At 41.2% G+C, this 17,658-nt stretch overlaps 1 protein-coding gene across 2 annotated transcripts in view; it reads right to left on the minus strand.

Annotated features, from left to right (window-relative positions):
* The window catches only part of mocs3 (molybdenum cofactor synthesis 3), a 77,764-nt gene that overhangs the window by 17,131 nt on the left and 42,975 nt on the right, over nt 1-17,658 (minus strand). For both annotated transcript variants that reach the window (XM_070889280.1, XM_070889281.1), the window contains exons 10-12: nt 6,333-6,380; nt 5,949-6,045; nt 2,947-3,057 (exon numbers count right to left, since the gene is read on the minus strand). In XM_070889280.1, the coding sequence (XP_070745381.1) occupies nt 2,947-3,057; nt 5,949-6,045; nt 6,333-6,380 (256 nt within the window). The remainder of the gene's footprint in view (nt 1-2,946; nt 3,058-5,948; nt 6,046-6,332; nt 6,381-17,658) is intronic.

Here is a 17,658-nt window from a genome sequence, read left to right on the forward strand (position 1 = left end):
AAGGTGGACTGAGGAAATGTTTCAAGGACACCCTCAAAGCCTCCTTGATAAAATGCAACATCCCCACTGACACCTGGGAGTCCCTGGCCAAAGACCGCCCTAGGTGGTGGAGGTGCATCTGGGAGGACGCTGAGCACCTCGAGTCTCGTCGCCGAGAGCATGCAGAAAACAGAAGCAGGCAGCGAAGGAGCGTTCGGCAAACCAGTTCCATCCTTCGACAGTCTGTCCCACCTGTGACAGAGGCTATGGTTCCAGTATTGGACTGTTCAGTTACGTATGAGCTCACTTTTAGAGAGGAAGTCTTCCTCGATTTCGAGGGACTGCCTATGATGATGATGATGATTATGAAGAAGAAGAATAATAATAATATATTTTGCAAGCAGAGAACAGTTAACACCGAATTCCTTACCAAAACAGTTTTGTAACAATTAGGTGCATAATAAATACTTAACAGTTTAGTAGCCGGCTAATTTAGAATAGTTAAAAATGATTTAACTTTGCTGGAATGAAAAGGAAAGTTTAATTTTTGAGTTATCAGTACTGCATAATGTTTGCAATCAGAAAGTAAGAAAATGCTGAAAATAATCAAAACTGCTTGAGTTAAAAATATTTAATCTGCTAAAAGATAGAGTGTATTGTAATCAAGAATTGTATTTTATTAAGAATCCTGGTTCATTTTGAGCAGCATGATTTAGAATTGATTTTGAAAAGAACAGCAAAAGGTAATTTAAAAGTACTGAATGGGATTCAGAAACATGTTCTTAAATGTAAAAGTTAATGAATGTTTATGCACCGGTTATCTTGTGTACTGTACCAAGAAATGTTTTTTTTAAATTGCTTTAATGTACTCACTCATACAGGTACAATGTCTGAAATCTGGAATCTTCAACCTTGGATTTTGCCTCAAAAATGTCCGGTTTTTGGAATTCTGGATGTTGCACCTGAACTACAGAATGTGTAAGAACATAAGAAATAGGCGCAGGAGTAGGCCATTCGGCCCCTCGAACCTGCTCTGCCATTCAATAAGATCATGGCTAATCTTCTACCTCAACTCCACTTTCCTGCATTATCCCCCTATCCCTTGATTCCCTTAATATCCAAAAATCTATTGATCTCTAACTTGAATATACTGAAGGGCTCAGCATCTATAGCCCTCTGGGGTAGAGAATTCCAAAGATTCACCATCCTCTGAGTGAAGAAATTTCTCCTCATCTCAGTCCTAAATGGCCGACCACTTATGCTGAGACGGTGACCCCTGGTTTCAGACTCCCCAACCAGGGGAAACATCCTCCCTGCATCTACCCTGTCAAGCCCTGTAAGAATTTTGTATGTTTCAATGAGATCACCTCTCATTCTTCTAAACTCTAGAGAATATAGGCCTAGTCTACTCAATCTCTCATCATAGGACAATCCCCCCCATCCCAGGAATCGGTCTGGTGAACCTTAGTTGCACTCCCTCCTTCTTTAGGTAAGGAGACCAAAACTGTACACAATACTACAGATGCGGTCTCACCAGGGCCGCAATCATACAATTACAATACGATGTCTTTACTCTTGCAATATGATGTCTTTATTCTTATTCTCAAACCCTCTTGTAATAAAAGCCAATAAACCATTTGCTTTCTTCATTACTTGCTGTACTTGCATGTTAACTTTCAGTGATTCATGTACAAGGACACACAGGTCTCTCTGAACATCAACATTTCCTAATCTCTCATCATTTAAAAAATACTCTGCTTTTCTATTTTTCCTACGAAAGTGGATAACTTCACATTTCTCCACGTTATATTCCATTTGCCATGTTCTTGCCCATTCACTTAGCCTGTCTATATCCCCTTGAAGCCTCTTTGCATCTTCCTCACAACTTACATTCCCACCTAGCTTTGTATCATCAGCAAACTTGGATATATTACATTTAGTCCCCTCATCCAAATCATTGATATAGACTGTGAATAGCTGAGGCCCAAGCACTGATCCTTGCGGTACCCCATTAATTAGCCTGCCAACCCGCAAATTGCCCGTTTATTCCTACTCTCTGTTTTCTGTCCATTAACTAATCCTCAATCCATGCTAGTATATTACCCCTAATCCCATGAGCCCAAATTGTCTTTAATAACCTCTTGTGTGGCACCTTATCGAATGCCTTCTGAAAATCCAAATACAATACCATCCACTGGTTCCCCTCTATCTATTTTGCTCGTTACAACCTCAAACAATTCCAACAGATTTGTCAAACATGATTTCCCTTTCATAAATCCGTGTTGACCCTGCCCAATCCTATTATTATTTTCCAACTGCCCTGTTACCACGTCCGTAATAATAGATTCTAGCATTTTCCCTACTACTGATGTCAGGCTACTGGTTTGCAGTTCCCCGTTTTCTCTCTCCCTCCTTTCTTAATTGTAACTTCCCTTGCTACTGCACTCTGAACTTGTTGCCTAATTATAAACAATGTAATATGTCTGTGTGCATCTTGGTTGCAAATGTAAACAAAAGAAAGCCTGGAGTCTGTTCGGGCAGATTTAGCCACTGCTAACAAAGAAAGCTCTCCCTTTCACTTTCCTATGATAACAGAAATGGCACATTTAGACTTCTTGTTGGTGAATCTTATGCTACTAGCCTCTTGTGGACAAAATAACTTAGAAAGAAACATAGAAACATAGAAAATAGGTGCAGGAGTAGGCCATTCGGCCCTTCTAGCCTGCACCGCCATTCAATGAGTTCATGGCTGAACATTCAACTTCAGTACCCCATTCCTGCTTTCTCGCCATACCCCTTGATCCCCCTAGCAGTAACTGAAAAGGTTTGTGCAGCAGCTCCCTCATATGAAGCTTCCAGCTTTAAAAGAGAGAAATATTTTCCACAGTTGTCCTTATGTGTAAAGCTCAATAAATATAGTAGCTGTAATGATCACAAATGTATTTTTACATGTAGTAAGAACTGTACCTGGGAAGGTGACTATATCCGGCGCTGCCTCCTTTCTACTCGTGTTGATGGTATTCTGTAAAAGCTTCATGTATTCAGCATTCTTTTCCTCTAATTTAGCAAATGGAAAATCTGACATTGTGCATAGGAAACAATTACTGTGGTCTTTTCATTTGAAAGCAAGAATATAAATTATTAATGCAAAAATCAATAAGATTTCCTGCTGCAAATGGTTGTCTTTAAAGTCACTGCCTTGCTGCCGTCATTCCTCCCCTCCACACACAAACATTTATAATTTTAATAGTAAAGTAATAAATACACTGAAATAAGATAAAATTAGATTTTAATTTAGTGCAACGGTTACAATATGGCCGTGAAATTGTTTCAACATGTAAGCTTCCTCAAATACAAGGCACAGCAGGCTTAACGCAAGGCAAGCGTCTAACATAATTCATGTTAACACAATCCAGTCTGATCCAAATTAGAACCAAACTAAATCAAGTCTTAATTCAGGATACAAAATTAATGTAGGTTAATGAACTCCAATCAAGCATTCTATCATGCAGATCTTTTGCAGCCGATATTGGCTCTGACCAGAAGTATATTTTGGCATTGGTAAAGCTAAGAATGACAGCTGCTGGAAAAGCATTTAAAAATCTGTGATTGACACAAATGGCAAGAATCCGACCTCAGAAACAACGACAAAGATGTTGTTAAGAGTAACATTGTACTTGCAATAATGGATGTAGAAGAGATGTGGAACAATATCAAAAAGTGAATATTAAGAAATGAGGAAGAAGAATCGGGTCTCAAAAACAACACCAAGAAGCATACATAAATAACGGTAAAAGTCCTGGAATTGAGTCAAAAATAAATTAAACTTATGGCGAGCATAAAAGCAGATCCTAATATGAGGACTGAATACAACAGGTTAACCAGAAAAATGAAACTTAAAGCTAAGAGAGATAAGAAAAACTGGATAAACGACCAGTGCAAAGAAGCAGAGGATTACGCCAAAAGAATGAAACACAGGGATGAACATGTGACCAGCAAACGGTGGAAAGAATATTTTGAAGATCTATACAATGTATAGTGCATGGTGGATTAATCAGTTCTGGAGAAACTGCCCTGTAGAAATATAGGGGAGTTGATGCTGAATTTCTTGGAAGACAAAGTAAAGATTTCTATTGATAATTTGAAAAATAACAAGGTTGCTGACATCGATAATATAACTGCAGAGTTGTTGAAGACGGATGACGAACATACTGTGAAAGTGATGCAAAGGCTGTTTAACAAAATTTGTGAAGAGCAAGTACGTGAAGACTGGGGAAAGGCAATAATTATACCAATCTTCAGCAAAGCAGACAAGAAGGAATGCAACAATTACCGAGCAATCTGTTTTCTGAGTAGACCCAGAAAAGACACTGCAGAGGAGAATGAAAAGATATGTAGAAGTGGTACTGCATGATGAACAAGCTGGTTTTACACCAGGATGAAGTACGATCGATCAACTGTTTATGTTAAGACAAATTTATAGAAATTTATAGAACACAACATCCATTGTACAACATAGATTTTAAGCAGGCCTCTGATAGTGTGTGATGAGAAGTAATACGGCATGTCTTGAAGATGTATGGTATTCCTGAGAGACTTGTCAGACTGATAGAAAACATCTATAACAAGTCCCTGAAAGCTGTTAAAGTGGATAGGAAATTGATGGAATAGTTTAGATCAACAGTTGGTGTGAGACAAGGATGTACAGTGTCACCTGATTTCTTTAATCAAGCACTGGAAATAGTAATGAATGTTGAACTAAAAGTTGACACTGCTTCACGCATTTTTTTTGAGATCATTTGAAGTCATCAATGAAATTACTACTTTAGAATCACTACACGAATAAATTATATTCTGCAAAATTAGGTGGTTGCCCAGAATCACCATGTTCAGGTTGAATACATCATGAAAGAAATTTGAGAAAACTAGCTAAAGAAGAATCACACAGATGACATTGTAAAATATGAAAGCATTACAAATTCAAATGTTATGCATTATTTTTTCCTTTACAATCAAATTAGTAATTTATAAAATAGATTTAATGGATTACAGCAGTCAGATTAATTATTAAATTATCACTATTGATCTCCTGCTCAGAACGTCACTGTAGTCCCAACAGATCATCGCCATGGGGAAAATAGGACCTCCCCTAACCCTTACAATCCCTGCAAGTCATCAAAAGTAGATTTTGTACTGTTGGGCTGATTTACAATATAGAACTGTCCATAAAGAGATTAATGTAATTAGGTATGAATTACATTAGAAGACAAACACAATGGAATACAGAAAGTTTAACCCATTGACAGCGTGGTTTTATTTGGTTGCCCTGACCTCGTTGCTCCTGCTGTACTAGTCCAGGTACAGCAGGAGCGGTGAGGTCGGGGCGAAGGAGTGGCGAGAGATTGCAGAGCGACGTGATCAGGGCCCAGAAAAGGCGTGAGTTATGGGGCCCAGAAGAGACGAGGGCCCGGGGCAGCATGGGCCAGCCCACACTGCAATATGTGTGCGCACTTGGTCCGTGCAGCAGAACTGGTCTCCAGTCGACTTGGTTAATCTTTGCCACTGGACCAAGACCTAGCTCTGTCAAATCCGTGTGGTAGCTGGTGTGCAATGGCCACCACACGTTAAAAATAATCCAAGCACAGGCATCTTCCACCCTTCAACATGTAGTTCGGGACCTGGAATATTAGGTCCTTCATTGAAACACCTGTGAATTCATCCCTTTTTGATGTGGAAGCAAGTCATCCTCGATACGAGGGACTGCCTTAAACATCGGTCTGCAAAAAGCCTAGAAAAAGAATAGTGCTACTTGAGAGCAAAATGTTGAAAGGTTATATAAACATGAAACACAAATTGGAAGGCTATTTGTTTTCTCCCTTCCTTTTACGAATCATGCTCATTCTGTTCCATCATGGGGCCTACTAATGTATAAATGTTGATCAAAACAAAACAAGATCAACAAAGGATACAAATCGAATGAGGTAGGTGGCAAATGTCAACTTCCACCTGTGGACGAACATCTACCAGGACATGATGAACATCTTGATCCAGTAGTTGTTTATATTCCTAAAGTGATGGGATAGAAAAATTATAACAGTAATAGCTAGGGTGTTATGAGAAATTTAGCTTGGGTCTTGTGAACAATTTAGATTTATGATTATTTAAAGTAAGATGCAACATGTACATTTTCCTCTGCACAATAACACAAATTTGTTTCATTTTCAGGCACATGAAGTGTAGCACATCAATAGATTTTCAATGACAAATACAGCGGCAATATGTCTACTGATAAATACAATAAAACTCAGTAGAAAATACATCCTTGGTATGGAAATAAAAATGAGCAATCTTACCTGTACAGTTACTCTTTGTTCTCCAGTTAGCAAATGAAGTGTCCTACACTAGAATTGGAAAGCACATGCAATGGAAGAGGTCAGGAGTCAGAATAATTAACAGGTTAATGGGGCATCAAACATATAATTAATGAATTGAGAGTTATTAACTGCTGCTTCTTCAAATGGTCATAATCATGAGCCAGACCCTTTCATTGCAACCACCTCCTCTACTTATGAGAATCAACTAAAATTGGACTAGAATTTGCTGTCATCTCCAATAGAAGTGCTCTCCATAAAATACTACCCAGTCACATGATCACATAAAGGCCCAAATGTAATTTATTCTTGTATTTGAGAAAGAAGGCATCCAAAGCAGTCATACTCAAATATATGCTACAAAAATGGATATTGTGGTCAGCGGCGAAGGAATGGTGCTCGCCGTTCACCTTGCTAACCAGGTGCCAAAAAAGGTTTCACAGGCTTTTAAGCAGAGACTTGCTCTAATCCGGTGTCTGAACCAATGTGATGCACTCTACAGGGCATCTGTGGCATCTGTGAACAGGAAAAGAAACAGTGAGGCTCTTCAACCAGACTAAAGAATCTTTACTGAGACATGCAGGGTCTCAACCAGGAAGTAGAAAGCAGGAAATATAAATTACATTTAAATCATGTGCAGAAAGTGAAATAAAGATTGGGAGCAACAGATAGTTTAAGAAATATGAGAGAGACAGAAAAAGTAAAACAAATCTCCAATACGAATTAACTTCTGAAGGAATGAAACTCCACACTTATAAAATTAAATTTTCACGGCCAGAGAGGTTGTTTGCCAGTAATTATCATGCTGTTAAAAATTCACTTACTCCTGAATGCACCAGCCCTAACTTTTTCTGGCGTCTTTAGAGGGGAACTAGTGGGCAAGTACCCCAACTTAACGGCACTGCATTGATTTCAGTGCCAAGTCTTTCAGCAAGGACTGTTACAGTGCACTCTGTGGAAGAGCAGGGTATCTCTGACAGCAACATCCAGATTTTCATATTTAACTACGCATGTGCAGATGCAAGAATTTGCTGTCCGGTTTACTCCGTTATAATGGTGAGCGCTGATAGCCTCACCTTTATTATCTATGCAAAATCTGGGTCATGATCTTTTAATTCATCACCACATTTAAAATTACTTCAAAATTTCCTTCACAAAAGATGCCTTGTACAAATTTAAGTCCATAGGACACCCTGCTTGCATTGTAAGTTGGCCATCGACCCTGAAATGAGAATACTGCTATAAATAAAGTGCTCACTTTAGGTGGGTTCATGTGATACACCCCAAATTTTTGTAACTTCATGCATTTCTGAGTTATTCTCCACGTCAATTATTTTATCATCTTTAATAAATCGTGGACAATAAACTTCAGTAATTTTCTTGAAATCGCTGTACTAACCATGACTTTGTGTAGAATAAAAGTCTTGGGTAAACCAAGAGGACTCTAGAGATTTCAAAATATCAGTTGCACTGCTGACAACGCCATTAGCCTTGTCCACCATTATGTTATCTGCTGGACATTTAAATCCCAGAGTAGTAATGAAATGAGACTGAAGGTCACAGCAGCACTCCTTATTCAGAATATCACTGGAGTGGAGCATCAAAATATTGTGTCAGGACAAGGCTTTACAAATGTGTGTGTTGAACTGCCTCTAGCTAGCACTGGTAAAACATAAGCACCAGGGAAGGCTGGGTGACATAAAGCGATCATGGCAGTTTAAGTACATTTTGTATAAATAGAATTTTTGAATATTTCCTACACTCTCATTTTGCCGGGGCTATCATTATGAGCATCGAATTTTGAAGGTATATGTACAGGAACTAGGGGGGGGTCACAGTTTCAGAATAAGGGGTTGGCCATTTAGGACTGAGATGAGGAGAAATTTCTTCACTCAAAATGGTCATAAATCTTTGGAATTATCTACCACAGAGAGCTGTGGATGCTCAGTCGTTGAGTATATTCAAGACAGAGATCGATTTTTTTTTGGATACTAAGGGCTTCAAGGGATATGGGGATAGTGTGGGAAGGTGGAGTTGAGGTAGAAGATCAGCCATGATCTTATTGAATGGCAGAGCAGGATTGATGAGGAGAATGATCTACTTCTGCTCCTATTTCTTATGTTCTTAAGTCCTTCATGACATCAATCCTGAGCTTTCCTTTCACCGCTTTGTATCTATATCTTGTCCTGCCTGTGGTTCAGCTTGATATAATGCCCAGATCTTTCTAAACATCTCCTCTTGCTCACTGAATACCATTCATTGGGCCAAAAATTGTTGGAGGTACACCGCCCACCTACAAAAAGAGTATGCACCTACCCATAAATAAAATGCTTAAAAAAAAATTAAACAACATCCATGAACATTAAAACCTTTAATGAGAAGTAATCCCAGTGTATGTTAAAGCTGTAGGCTTAAAAAAAATTTTTACATTTCATAACTTTCTGCACAGTCTTCCTGTGCAAACTTGCTCTCTGATGCTGCGAGGAGGGGAATGTAATGGCCCATGGATCCCAGGGATGCAGCCTGTGCAGAAACGTACCTGGAATCACATGGGGCTGGTCTTCCAATCAGAAAACAAATTGTCTTTCATTCATTTAAATTACTACATTACTTCATTACTACAGTCTTTAAAATACATACACATTTAGATTTTATCATGGGAATAAAATTCATTACCAATAATTCCCACTTCTAAACAAATACTGCGCGCACTGTGCAGAAAGTTATGAAATGTAAATGTTATTGTTCATGTAGATGAGCAACAATAAGGGCCCCAAGCATTGATATTTGAAGTAATTTATTCAGTCCATCTCTGTATCCCAAAATCATTCCCCTAACTGGCACCAACTGCTATCTCTCTTTCAGCCAGCTCCTTATCCACTTCCAAATTTTATCTAGAAAACCACTGCCGTAAGCTTGTGAACCCACCTCTCACAGGAAGTCTAAGTCATATGGCTTTCCAGCATTCACTTAGACTGTCACTTTCTTTAAAAAAAAATTATTAGTCTGGGTGTTCCTCAAATTGATTGGTTTTGTCTCTGGGCTCAGGACAGGCCAAAGTCATGGAAACCAAGGTATATGAGAATGTGATGTACTCTGGCAGATTTCATTCTCTACCCATCAGAATGATGTGTTTGAACGTTTAATCCTCTGCAAGATTGTGATTGGATCAGCATTAGAGTGACTTGCCCACAAGGTAGCCAGCTACAATTTCTGAATATATTTCTATCCTCTCAACAAACCTCAGGGTCAAATTTCTAAGATTTTATCTTTGACGGAAATATCTCCAGCTATATCTTATTAAGACACCTGGAAGGCAGTGGATGCTTTCTTCTCATCACCATTTATAATAAAATCTTAACAGTTTATATACAAAATGTATTATGAATTAATTACACACACCAAACAGAGAAAAACTCCCCCCTCCCACATAGATTAGTCAGGGACAATATTTAGTGAGGGTACTGTGCACTGATGTATCAAAAGATTGCATCACTGAATGGTAGGGCGAGTTCCCAACCACAATTATCCAAAGAATAGTTTCTAATCTCAGCCACTGTCTATGGATGATCTCAATTGAACTTTGAGAAGACATTTGACAAGGCTCCACACAAGAGATTATTAAAACTGAAAGCGCAATGAATTGGAGATAACTTTGTGACATTGGTTGGTAAATGGTTCGGAGGTTGGAGATGGAGAACAGGAATAGAGGGAACATTCTTTGATTGATTAGAGGGAGGTTACAAGTAGTGTTCCTCAGAGATCTGCACTGGGGTCTCAGCTTTTTACCATATATATTAATGGCTTGGATGAAGGAAGAGAAAGTTATATGTCTGTTTTCAAATGACACTAAGTTAGGGACGCATAGTAAGTTGTGTAAAGGGGAGAAGGAAGTTAAAAAGAGATATAGGGCCCAAATTTGGCCCTCCGTTTTTTTCCGCGCACCTCTTTTTACCTTAAAAGCTGCACCGAAAAAGCTTGCTGCGATCATGGCCGCTTGTCAGGCCATCTGTGGAGCTGGCGTGGCGTACAATGAAGAGAGGGGAGTGGAGCTAAGTCCGAGCTGGCCACGCAGAGCCGGCAAGGGGGCGGGGCCTAATCTGAGTGACTGTGAGTACCTTCAGCACACGCATGCGCGTTGCAGCGTTCGCGCATGCTCAGTGGGGCATTAACATTGGCAATCGGCCATTTTTAAAGGGAGAACCTCTCACTGAAATTTGGATGCCTGCTTGATGTTTTGAAAGCTACAGGAGTGCTGTTTGGAGTACTCTGCAAGAAATCAGCTGCTAAACCTCCACAAGGAGTGTTGCATAGGTGAGAATAATTCATTGCTGCAAGCAAATTAAGGACTTTGTTTTTAAAAATCAGAGTGGTCAATTCAATAGAGCAATGCAACACCACACCGTGCTCCAAGAACGAAGAATTTCACACATCAAGAAGTGGAGGTACTAGTGAATATAATCGAGGAAAGATGGCAGGAGCTGGATATGAGCAACAGAGGTCGCGTAAAAGTGCCACCCAAAGAAATTAATAAATGCTGGAACAAACTTGCAAAAGATTACTGCGCAGTGGTGAATACCATGAGAAGTAGAAGGCAGTGTAAAAAAAATGGCAGGACCTTGGTCAAGCAGTTAGTGTAAGTAATATTTTCATTTGTCAATGGAATTGCATCTGTAAATGTGACCATCTATATATGTCCCACCCAGCAGAAAGACACCCTCTCTAAAAAGTTATGTTTTAATCTTTGCAGAAGAAATTGGCCCACAACAAAAGGGAAAGAACTCGAACAGGAGGAGGCCAGCCAAATCTGCACCCATTGACACCCTTGGAACAGAGGGTCGTTGCTTTGATGGGTCCTAGCTGGAGAAAAGCAATCAGTACTGCACAAGCGGGGCCCACACGCGAGGGAGAGGGTAAGTACTGAAAATTACTCGTGGCCCTTCAAATCAACCTTCTGCCTGGCCTGCTGTGTGTGAGCCTACTCATCCTGCCCCCTCCTCTGCTGCTAACCATTTGCCTGTTCTGTTATATTTTGCAGAGCCTGATGCCAATCCTGAAGATACAGAAGAAGAAGATTCAGACGCGGGCGAGCCAGACCAACTTTGTAGGGGGGCGGGGGGTGGACATGGAGAGGTATGAAGGGGAGAATCTTGAACTTGCGTTGCCAAGCACTTCCATGATTTCTGATTCGTCATTCCGTGGTTTGAGCGCGGCCCAGGGTCTGGTTCGACATTCCGTGGTTTCAGCTCAACCCAGTCCCTGCATAGTGGTTTAGGGTCTGGGTCGACAATCCATGGTTTCAGTTCATCCCAGTCCCTGCATAGTGTTTAAGGTTTGGTCCGACATTGGATAGAAACATAGAAAATAGGTGCAGGAGGATGCCATTCGGCCCTTTGAGCCTGCACCACCATTCAATAAGATCATGGCTGATCATTCCCTCAGTACCCCTTTCCTGCTTTCTCTCCATACCCCTTGATCCCTTTAGCCGTAAGGGCCATATCTAACTGCCTCTTGAATATATCCAATGAACTGGCATCAACAACTCTCTGCGGCAGGGAATTCCACAGGTTAACAACTCTGAGTGAAGAAGTTTCTCCTCATCTCAGTCCTAAATGGCCTACCCCTTATCCTAAGACTCTGTCCCCTGGTTCTGGACTTCCCCAACATCTTGAACATTCTACCCACCATCTAACCTGTCCCGTCCCGTCAGAATCTTGTATGTTTCTATGAGATCCCCTCTCATCCTCCTAAACTCCCATGTATAAAGGCCCAGTTGATCCAGTCTCTCCTCATATGTCAGTCCTGCCATCCCAGGAATCAGTCTAGTGAACCTTCGCTGCACTCCCTCATTCGCAAGAACGTCCTTCCTCAGATTAGGAGACCAAAACTGAACACAATACTCCAGGTGAGGCCTCACCAAGGTCCTGTACAACTGCAGTATGACCTCCCTGCTCCTGTACTCAAATCCCTTAGCTATAAAGGCCAACATACCATTTGCCTTCTTCACCGTCTGCTGTACCTGTATGCCAACTTTCAATGACTGATGAACCATGACACCCAGGTCTCACTGTACTCCCCTTTTCCTAATCTGCTGCCATTCAGGTAATATTCTGTCTTCGCGCTTTTGCCCCAAAGTGGATAACCTCACATTTATCCACATTATACTGCATCTGTTATGCATTTGCCCACTCACCTAACCTGTCCAAATCACCCTGCAGCCTCTTAGCTTCCACTTCACAGCTCACACCGCCACCCAGTTTAGTGTCACCTGCAAACTTGGAGATGTTACACTCAATTACTTCATCTAAATCACTGATGTATACTGTAAAGAGCTGGGGTCCCAGCACTGAGCCCTGCGGCACTCCACTAGTCACTGCCTGCCATTCTGAAAAGGACCCGTTTATCCCGACTCTCTGTTTCCTGTCTGCCAACCAGTTCTCTATCCACGTCAGTATATTACCCCCAATACCATGTGCTTTGATTTTGCACACCAATCTCTTGTGTGGGACCTTGTCAAAAGCCTTTTGAAAGTCCAAATACACCACATCCACTGGTTCTCCCTTGTCCACTCTACTTGTTACATCCTCAAAAAATTCCAGAAGATTTGTCAAGCATGATTTCCCCTTCATAAATCCATGCTGACTTGGACCGATCCTGTCACTGCTTTCCTAATGCGCTGCTATTTCATCCTTAATAATAGATTCCAACATTTTCCCCATCACTGATGTCAGGCTAACCGGTCTATAAATACCCGCTTTCTCCCTCTCCCTCCCTTTTTAAAAAGTGGTGTTACATTAGGGACCCTCCAGTCCATAGACTGTTGGAAAAAGATCACCAATGCATCCACTATTTCTAGGGCCACTTACTTAAGTACTCTGGGATGCAGACTATCAGGCCCCGGGGATTTATTGGCCTTCAACCCCATCAATTTCCCTAACACAATTTCCCACCTAATAAGGATATCCTTCAGTTCCTCCTTCTCACTAGACCCTCACAGTCCCCTAGTAGTTCCATAAGGTTATTTGTGTCTTCCTTCGTGAAGACAGAAGCGAAGTATTTGTTCAATTGGTCTGCCATTTCTTTGTTCCCCATTATAAATTCACCTGAATCCGACTGCAAGGAACCTGCGTTTGTCTTCACTAATCTTTTTCTCTTCACATATCTATAGAAGCTTTTGCAGTCAGTTTTTATGTTCCCAACAAGCTTCTTCTTGTACTCTATTTTCTCCCTCTTAATTAAACCCTTTGTCCCCCTCTGCTGAATTCTAAATTTCTCCATCCTCAGGTTTGCTGTTTTTTCTGGCCAATTTATATACCTCTTCCTTGGATTTAACACTATCCTTAATTTCCCTGGTTAGCCACGGTTGAGCCATCTTCCCCGTTTTATTTTTACTCCAGACAGGGATGTACAATTGCTGAAGTTCATCCATGTGATCTTTAAATGTTTGCCATTGCCTATCCACTATCAGTCCTTTAAGTATCATTTGCCAGTCTATTCTAGCCAATTCACGCCTCAAACCATCGAAGTTACCTTTCCTTAAGTTCAGGACCCTAGTTTCTGAATTAACTGTATCACTCTCCATCCTAATAAAGAATTCTACCATGTTATGGTCACTCTTCCCCAAGGGGTCTCGCATAACAAGATTGCTAATTAGTCCTTTCTCATTACACATCACCCAGTCGAGGATGGATGGCCAGCTCCCTGGTTGGTTCCTCGACATATTGGTTTGGAAAACCATCCCTAATACACTCCAGGAAATCCTCCTCCACCGCATTGCTACCAGTTTGGTGAACCCAATCAATATGTAGATTAAAGCCACCCATCATAACTGCTGTATGCTTTCAAAAGTCCAGAGTTTGCGGGTTCCAGTGCTGCTGGAATGCAGTATGGATCATTCAGTGCCCCAATATCCCAGCCTGCACCTCCCAGTACTGCTGGAATGCAGTATGGAACACCCAGGGGCCCACCGTCTGAGGTTCTGGGTCCCACTCCTGCTGGAATGCAACATGGAACATCTAGGGGCACACTGTCCGAGGTTCTGGGTCCCACTCCTGCTGGAATGCAGCATGGAACACCCAGGGCCAGACCTTCCCAGCCTACGCCTCACATTGGAGGGATTCCGCTGGACAGACCCAGGGCGAGGCCAAGGAGAAATGTACCACGCTGTCCTGAGCTAGAGGGTGCAACAGATGTAACTCAGGTGATGGCATTGGGTATGGAGACCAATGAGCTAACCCGATCACTCATGAACACCGTCAGTGGGGTGGGTGATGAGGCAACGACACTGACGGCAGAAATAGCAATAATGTCACAGGACATGAGGGAGGACATTTCAGAGGCAGCGCGAACGACAGCACAGGCCATCAGGGAGGGAATTTCAGAGGCAGCCGAAACGATGGCACAAGCCATCAGGGAAGTAGCTGCTGCAATAAGGGAACACAGCCAGGCCAATCCATTGCCACTCCCACGGCAATCCCCGCACTAGTATCTGTAAAGACCCAAGCTGTAACCACCACCCCCCCATGAAGCAGTGCACATTCACCGAGATGCGGATCTAAGATGGGTACAGCCTTTCTTTGCTGCTGTTGTTTTTGTTGATTTTACTCTTGTAACTGTTTTCAAATGTAAATTGTTTTGTAAGTGATGTAACTTTACAAGACTAAAGTGACCTTAAAGTTTTTATGTGATCTTAAGAGTGTAAGTTTTTTCTAATGGAAATTGTTTTGTGAGTTTTGTAACTTTACAACTTATAAGTGATCTTAGAGTGCAAATGTTCTCACATTTTGTAAGTTATTTAATTTCGCACCTAAAAAGTGATCTTGAAGTTTAGGTGATTTTAGAGTGTAAGATTTTTCACATTGAAATTGTTTTGTAACTTTCAAAGTTTATAAGTGATCTTCAAGTTTTTAAGTGATCTTAAAGAGTCATATTAAAGTACAGTTTGATAAAAAATTTATTTTATTACACTAAAGTGTACATTCTAAAATTTTCAATAAAATATTTTTTACATTGAAACTGAATCATGTTCCATTAACACAACACACAGCCCAGTAATTGTCACTCCCAAAACAAGGTAAAAAACCCAAAGGTCTTTTGTTCTCTCCCCCTCCCCTTCAATCATGTGGCATCTGTATCCCTCCTCGTCAGCACCCCCCACCCCCGCCCCGCACAGCCTGCAGAGTTCTGCCTTCTCCCTCCCTCCCACCCTCCACCACCAGCGACCCCTCTCCCCCAGCCTGCCATGTTCTTTCTCACTCTCTACCCCCCCCCACAGCTTACCGCGTTTTTTCTCACTCTCCACCCCACCCCACCCCACCCCTCCCCCGCCTGCCACATTCTTTCTCACTCTTCCCCCCCCGCCCTCCTCCCCCTCCCCGCCACAGCTTGCCGTGTTCTCCCGATTCTTGCCCTGGCCGAAGGGCTTGCCGGTATCCCGCACCTTGCCCTGGCCGAACAGACTCCAGCACAGCCAGACTTCAGTTTAAGGTACTTTTGATACAGTACTTTTATTTGTTACTTTAATTATTTACTTCACTTCTTGAGTTTTTATTGAATTGTTATTACTGCTTGTGCTTTCTTTGGTGCTTGGTGGTGCTTGAAATGTTGTTTAGATGCAGGGTTCCTTCCATTTTTTTTATTTTTTATTTATTGATTGCTTATAACTTTGGCCTTGGTGCTTTAGGTGCAGGGTTGCTTCTGTTTTATTTGTTAATTAATTGCTTATTATTTTTTGTGCTTTGTTTGGTGCTTGGTGGTGCTTGAAATGTAGTTACTTGCACCGATTCCTTAACTGTAAGTAAGGACTTTCCGTGCAGACAAATGTGGACACATACGCTGCCCTAAGTTAGTTTAGTACAACTTTTTTCTGGCCAAATTGGCATAAATGGTGTAAGTGGCTAGGAATGCCCCCTTTTGAAAAAAAAAACTGACCTCACAAAAAACCTAACTCACTTACACTGGCGCAAATTAAATGGCCATATTTGCACCAGAAAAATCAAGTTACACCAAAAAAACTGGTGCAACTCATGGGGAAATTTTGGCCCACAGAAAGACTAATTAAGTGGGCAAAACTATGGCAGATGATGTTCAATGTGGGGAAGTGTGAGGTCATCCACTTTGGATCTGAGAAGTACAAGTTGGAATATTTTCTTAATAGTGAAAGACTAGGAGTTGTGGAGAAGCAAAGGGATTTAAGTGTCCATGTACACAAATCACTAAAAGCTAGTGCACAGGTACAAAAAGTAATCGAAAAGGTTAGTAGAATGTTGGCCTTTATCCCAAGGAGGTTGGAATTCAAAAATGAAGAAGTGATGATTCAGTTGTACAGAGCCTTGCTCAGAGCCTATCTAGAGTATTTTGTTCAGTTTTGGGCACCGCACCTCAGGCACCTTGGAGAGGGTGCAGGGCAGATTCACTAGAACAATGCCGGGGTTTAAATTATGAGATCAGATTGCATAAACTTGGTTTGTATTCCCTTGAGGTTAGAAGGTTGAGAGGTGATCTAATCAAGGTATTTAAAATGTTAAAGGGATTCGATAGGGTAGATACAGAGAAACAATTTCCTCTGGTGAGAGAATCGAGAACAGGGGAGTATAATCTTAAAATTAGATCAAGCCAGTTAAGAACAAAATCAGGAAGGGTAGTGGAAATCTGTAACTCTTTCCTGCAAAACTGTGTGGATGCTGAGTCAGTTGAAATTTTCAAGATGGAGATCAATAGATTTTTGTTAGGTAAAAGCATCAAGGGATGGGAGAAAAGGCAGGTAAATGGATTTGAAGTACAGATCAGCCATGATCGAATGGAATGGCAGAACAGGCTCATGGAGCTGAATGATCTACTCCTGTTTTGATCCTTCTGTGTTCCATCAAGGCGAGGCACTAAACACGGTACTTAGACAGGGGGAGGAAGACCTTCCTAGTTTTCTCTCTCCCCAAAAGAATAAATTACTCTTCCCCGTTACCCACTTCCACCCACCCAGACAGTTACAGATGGGAACAGGTTACCTTCTTTCAATCTCAGCTGAAAAATGGTGCCAGTGCTGGAGAACCCAAAAAAGGGACATAACAGAGGTGAAAACTGAAAGTTGGAAATAAAAGAAATGAATGGAGGCAAGGGATTAAAGCTATCAGGAAAGAAAGCATTAAACTATTTATGACTATCATCCACAAATGCTGCAGAAGATTCAAATATGAAAGTGAAAACAAAAATTAGTTTATCTTACTGAGAAATAAATTGCAATTATAGCAAACGGCCCAACTGCAGTCAATGTTTTCAATTGTTTTTGTGTGTTGCTTAAAAACAAAAGCTG

The sequence above is a fragment of the Pristiophorus japonicus genome, chromosome 9, assembly GCF_044704955.1.
Source record: "Pristiophorus japonicus isolate sPriJap1 chromosome 9, sPriJap1.hap1, whole genome shotgun sequence".
In the NCBI taxonomy this organism is placed as follows: domain Eukaryota; kingdom Metazoa; phylum Chordata; class Chondrichthyes; family Pristiophoridae; genus Pristiophorus; species Pristiophorus japonicus.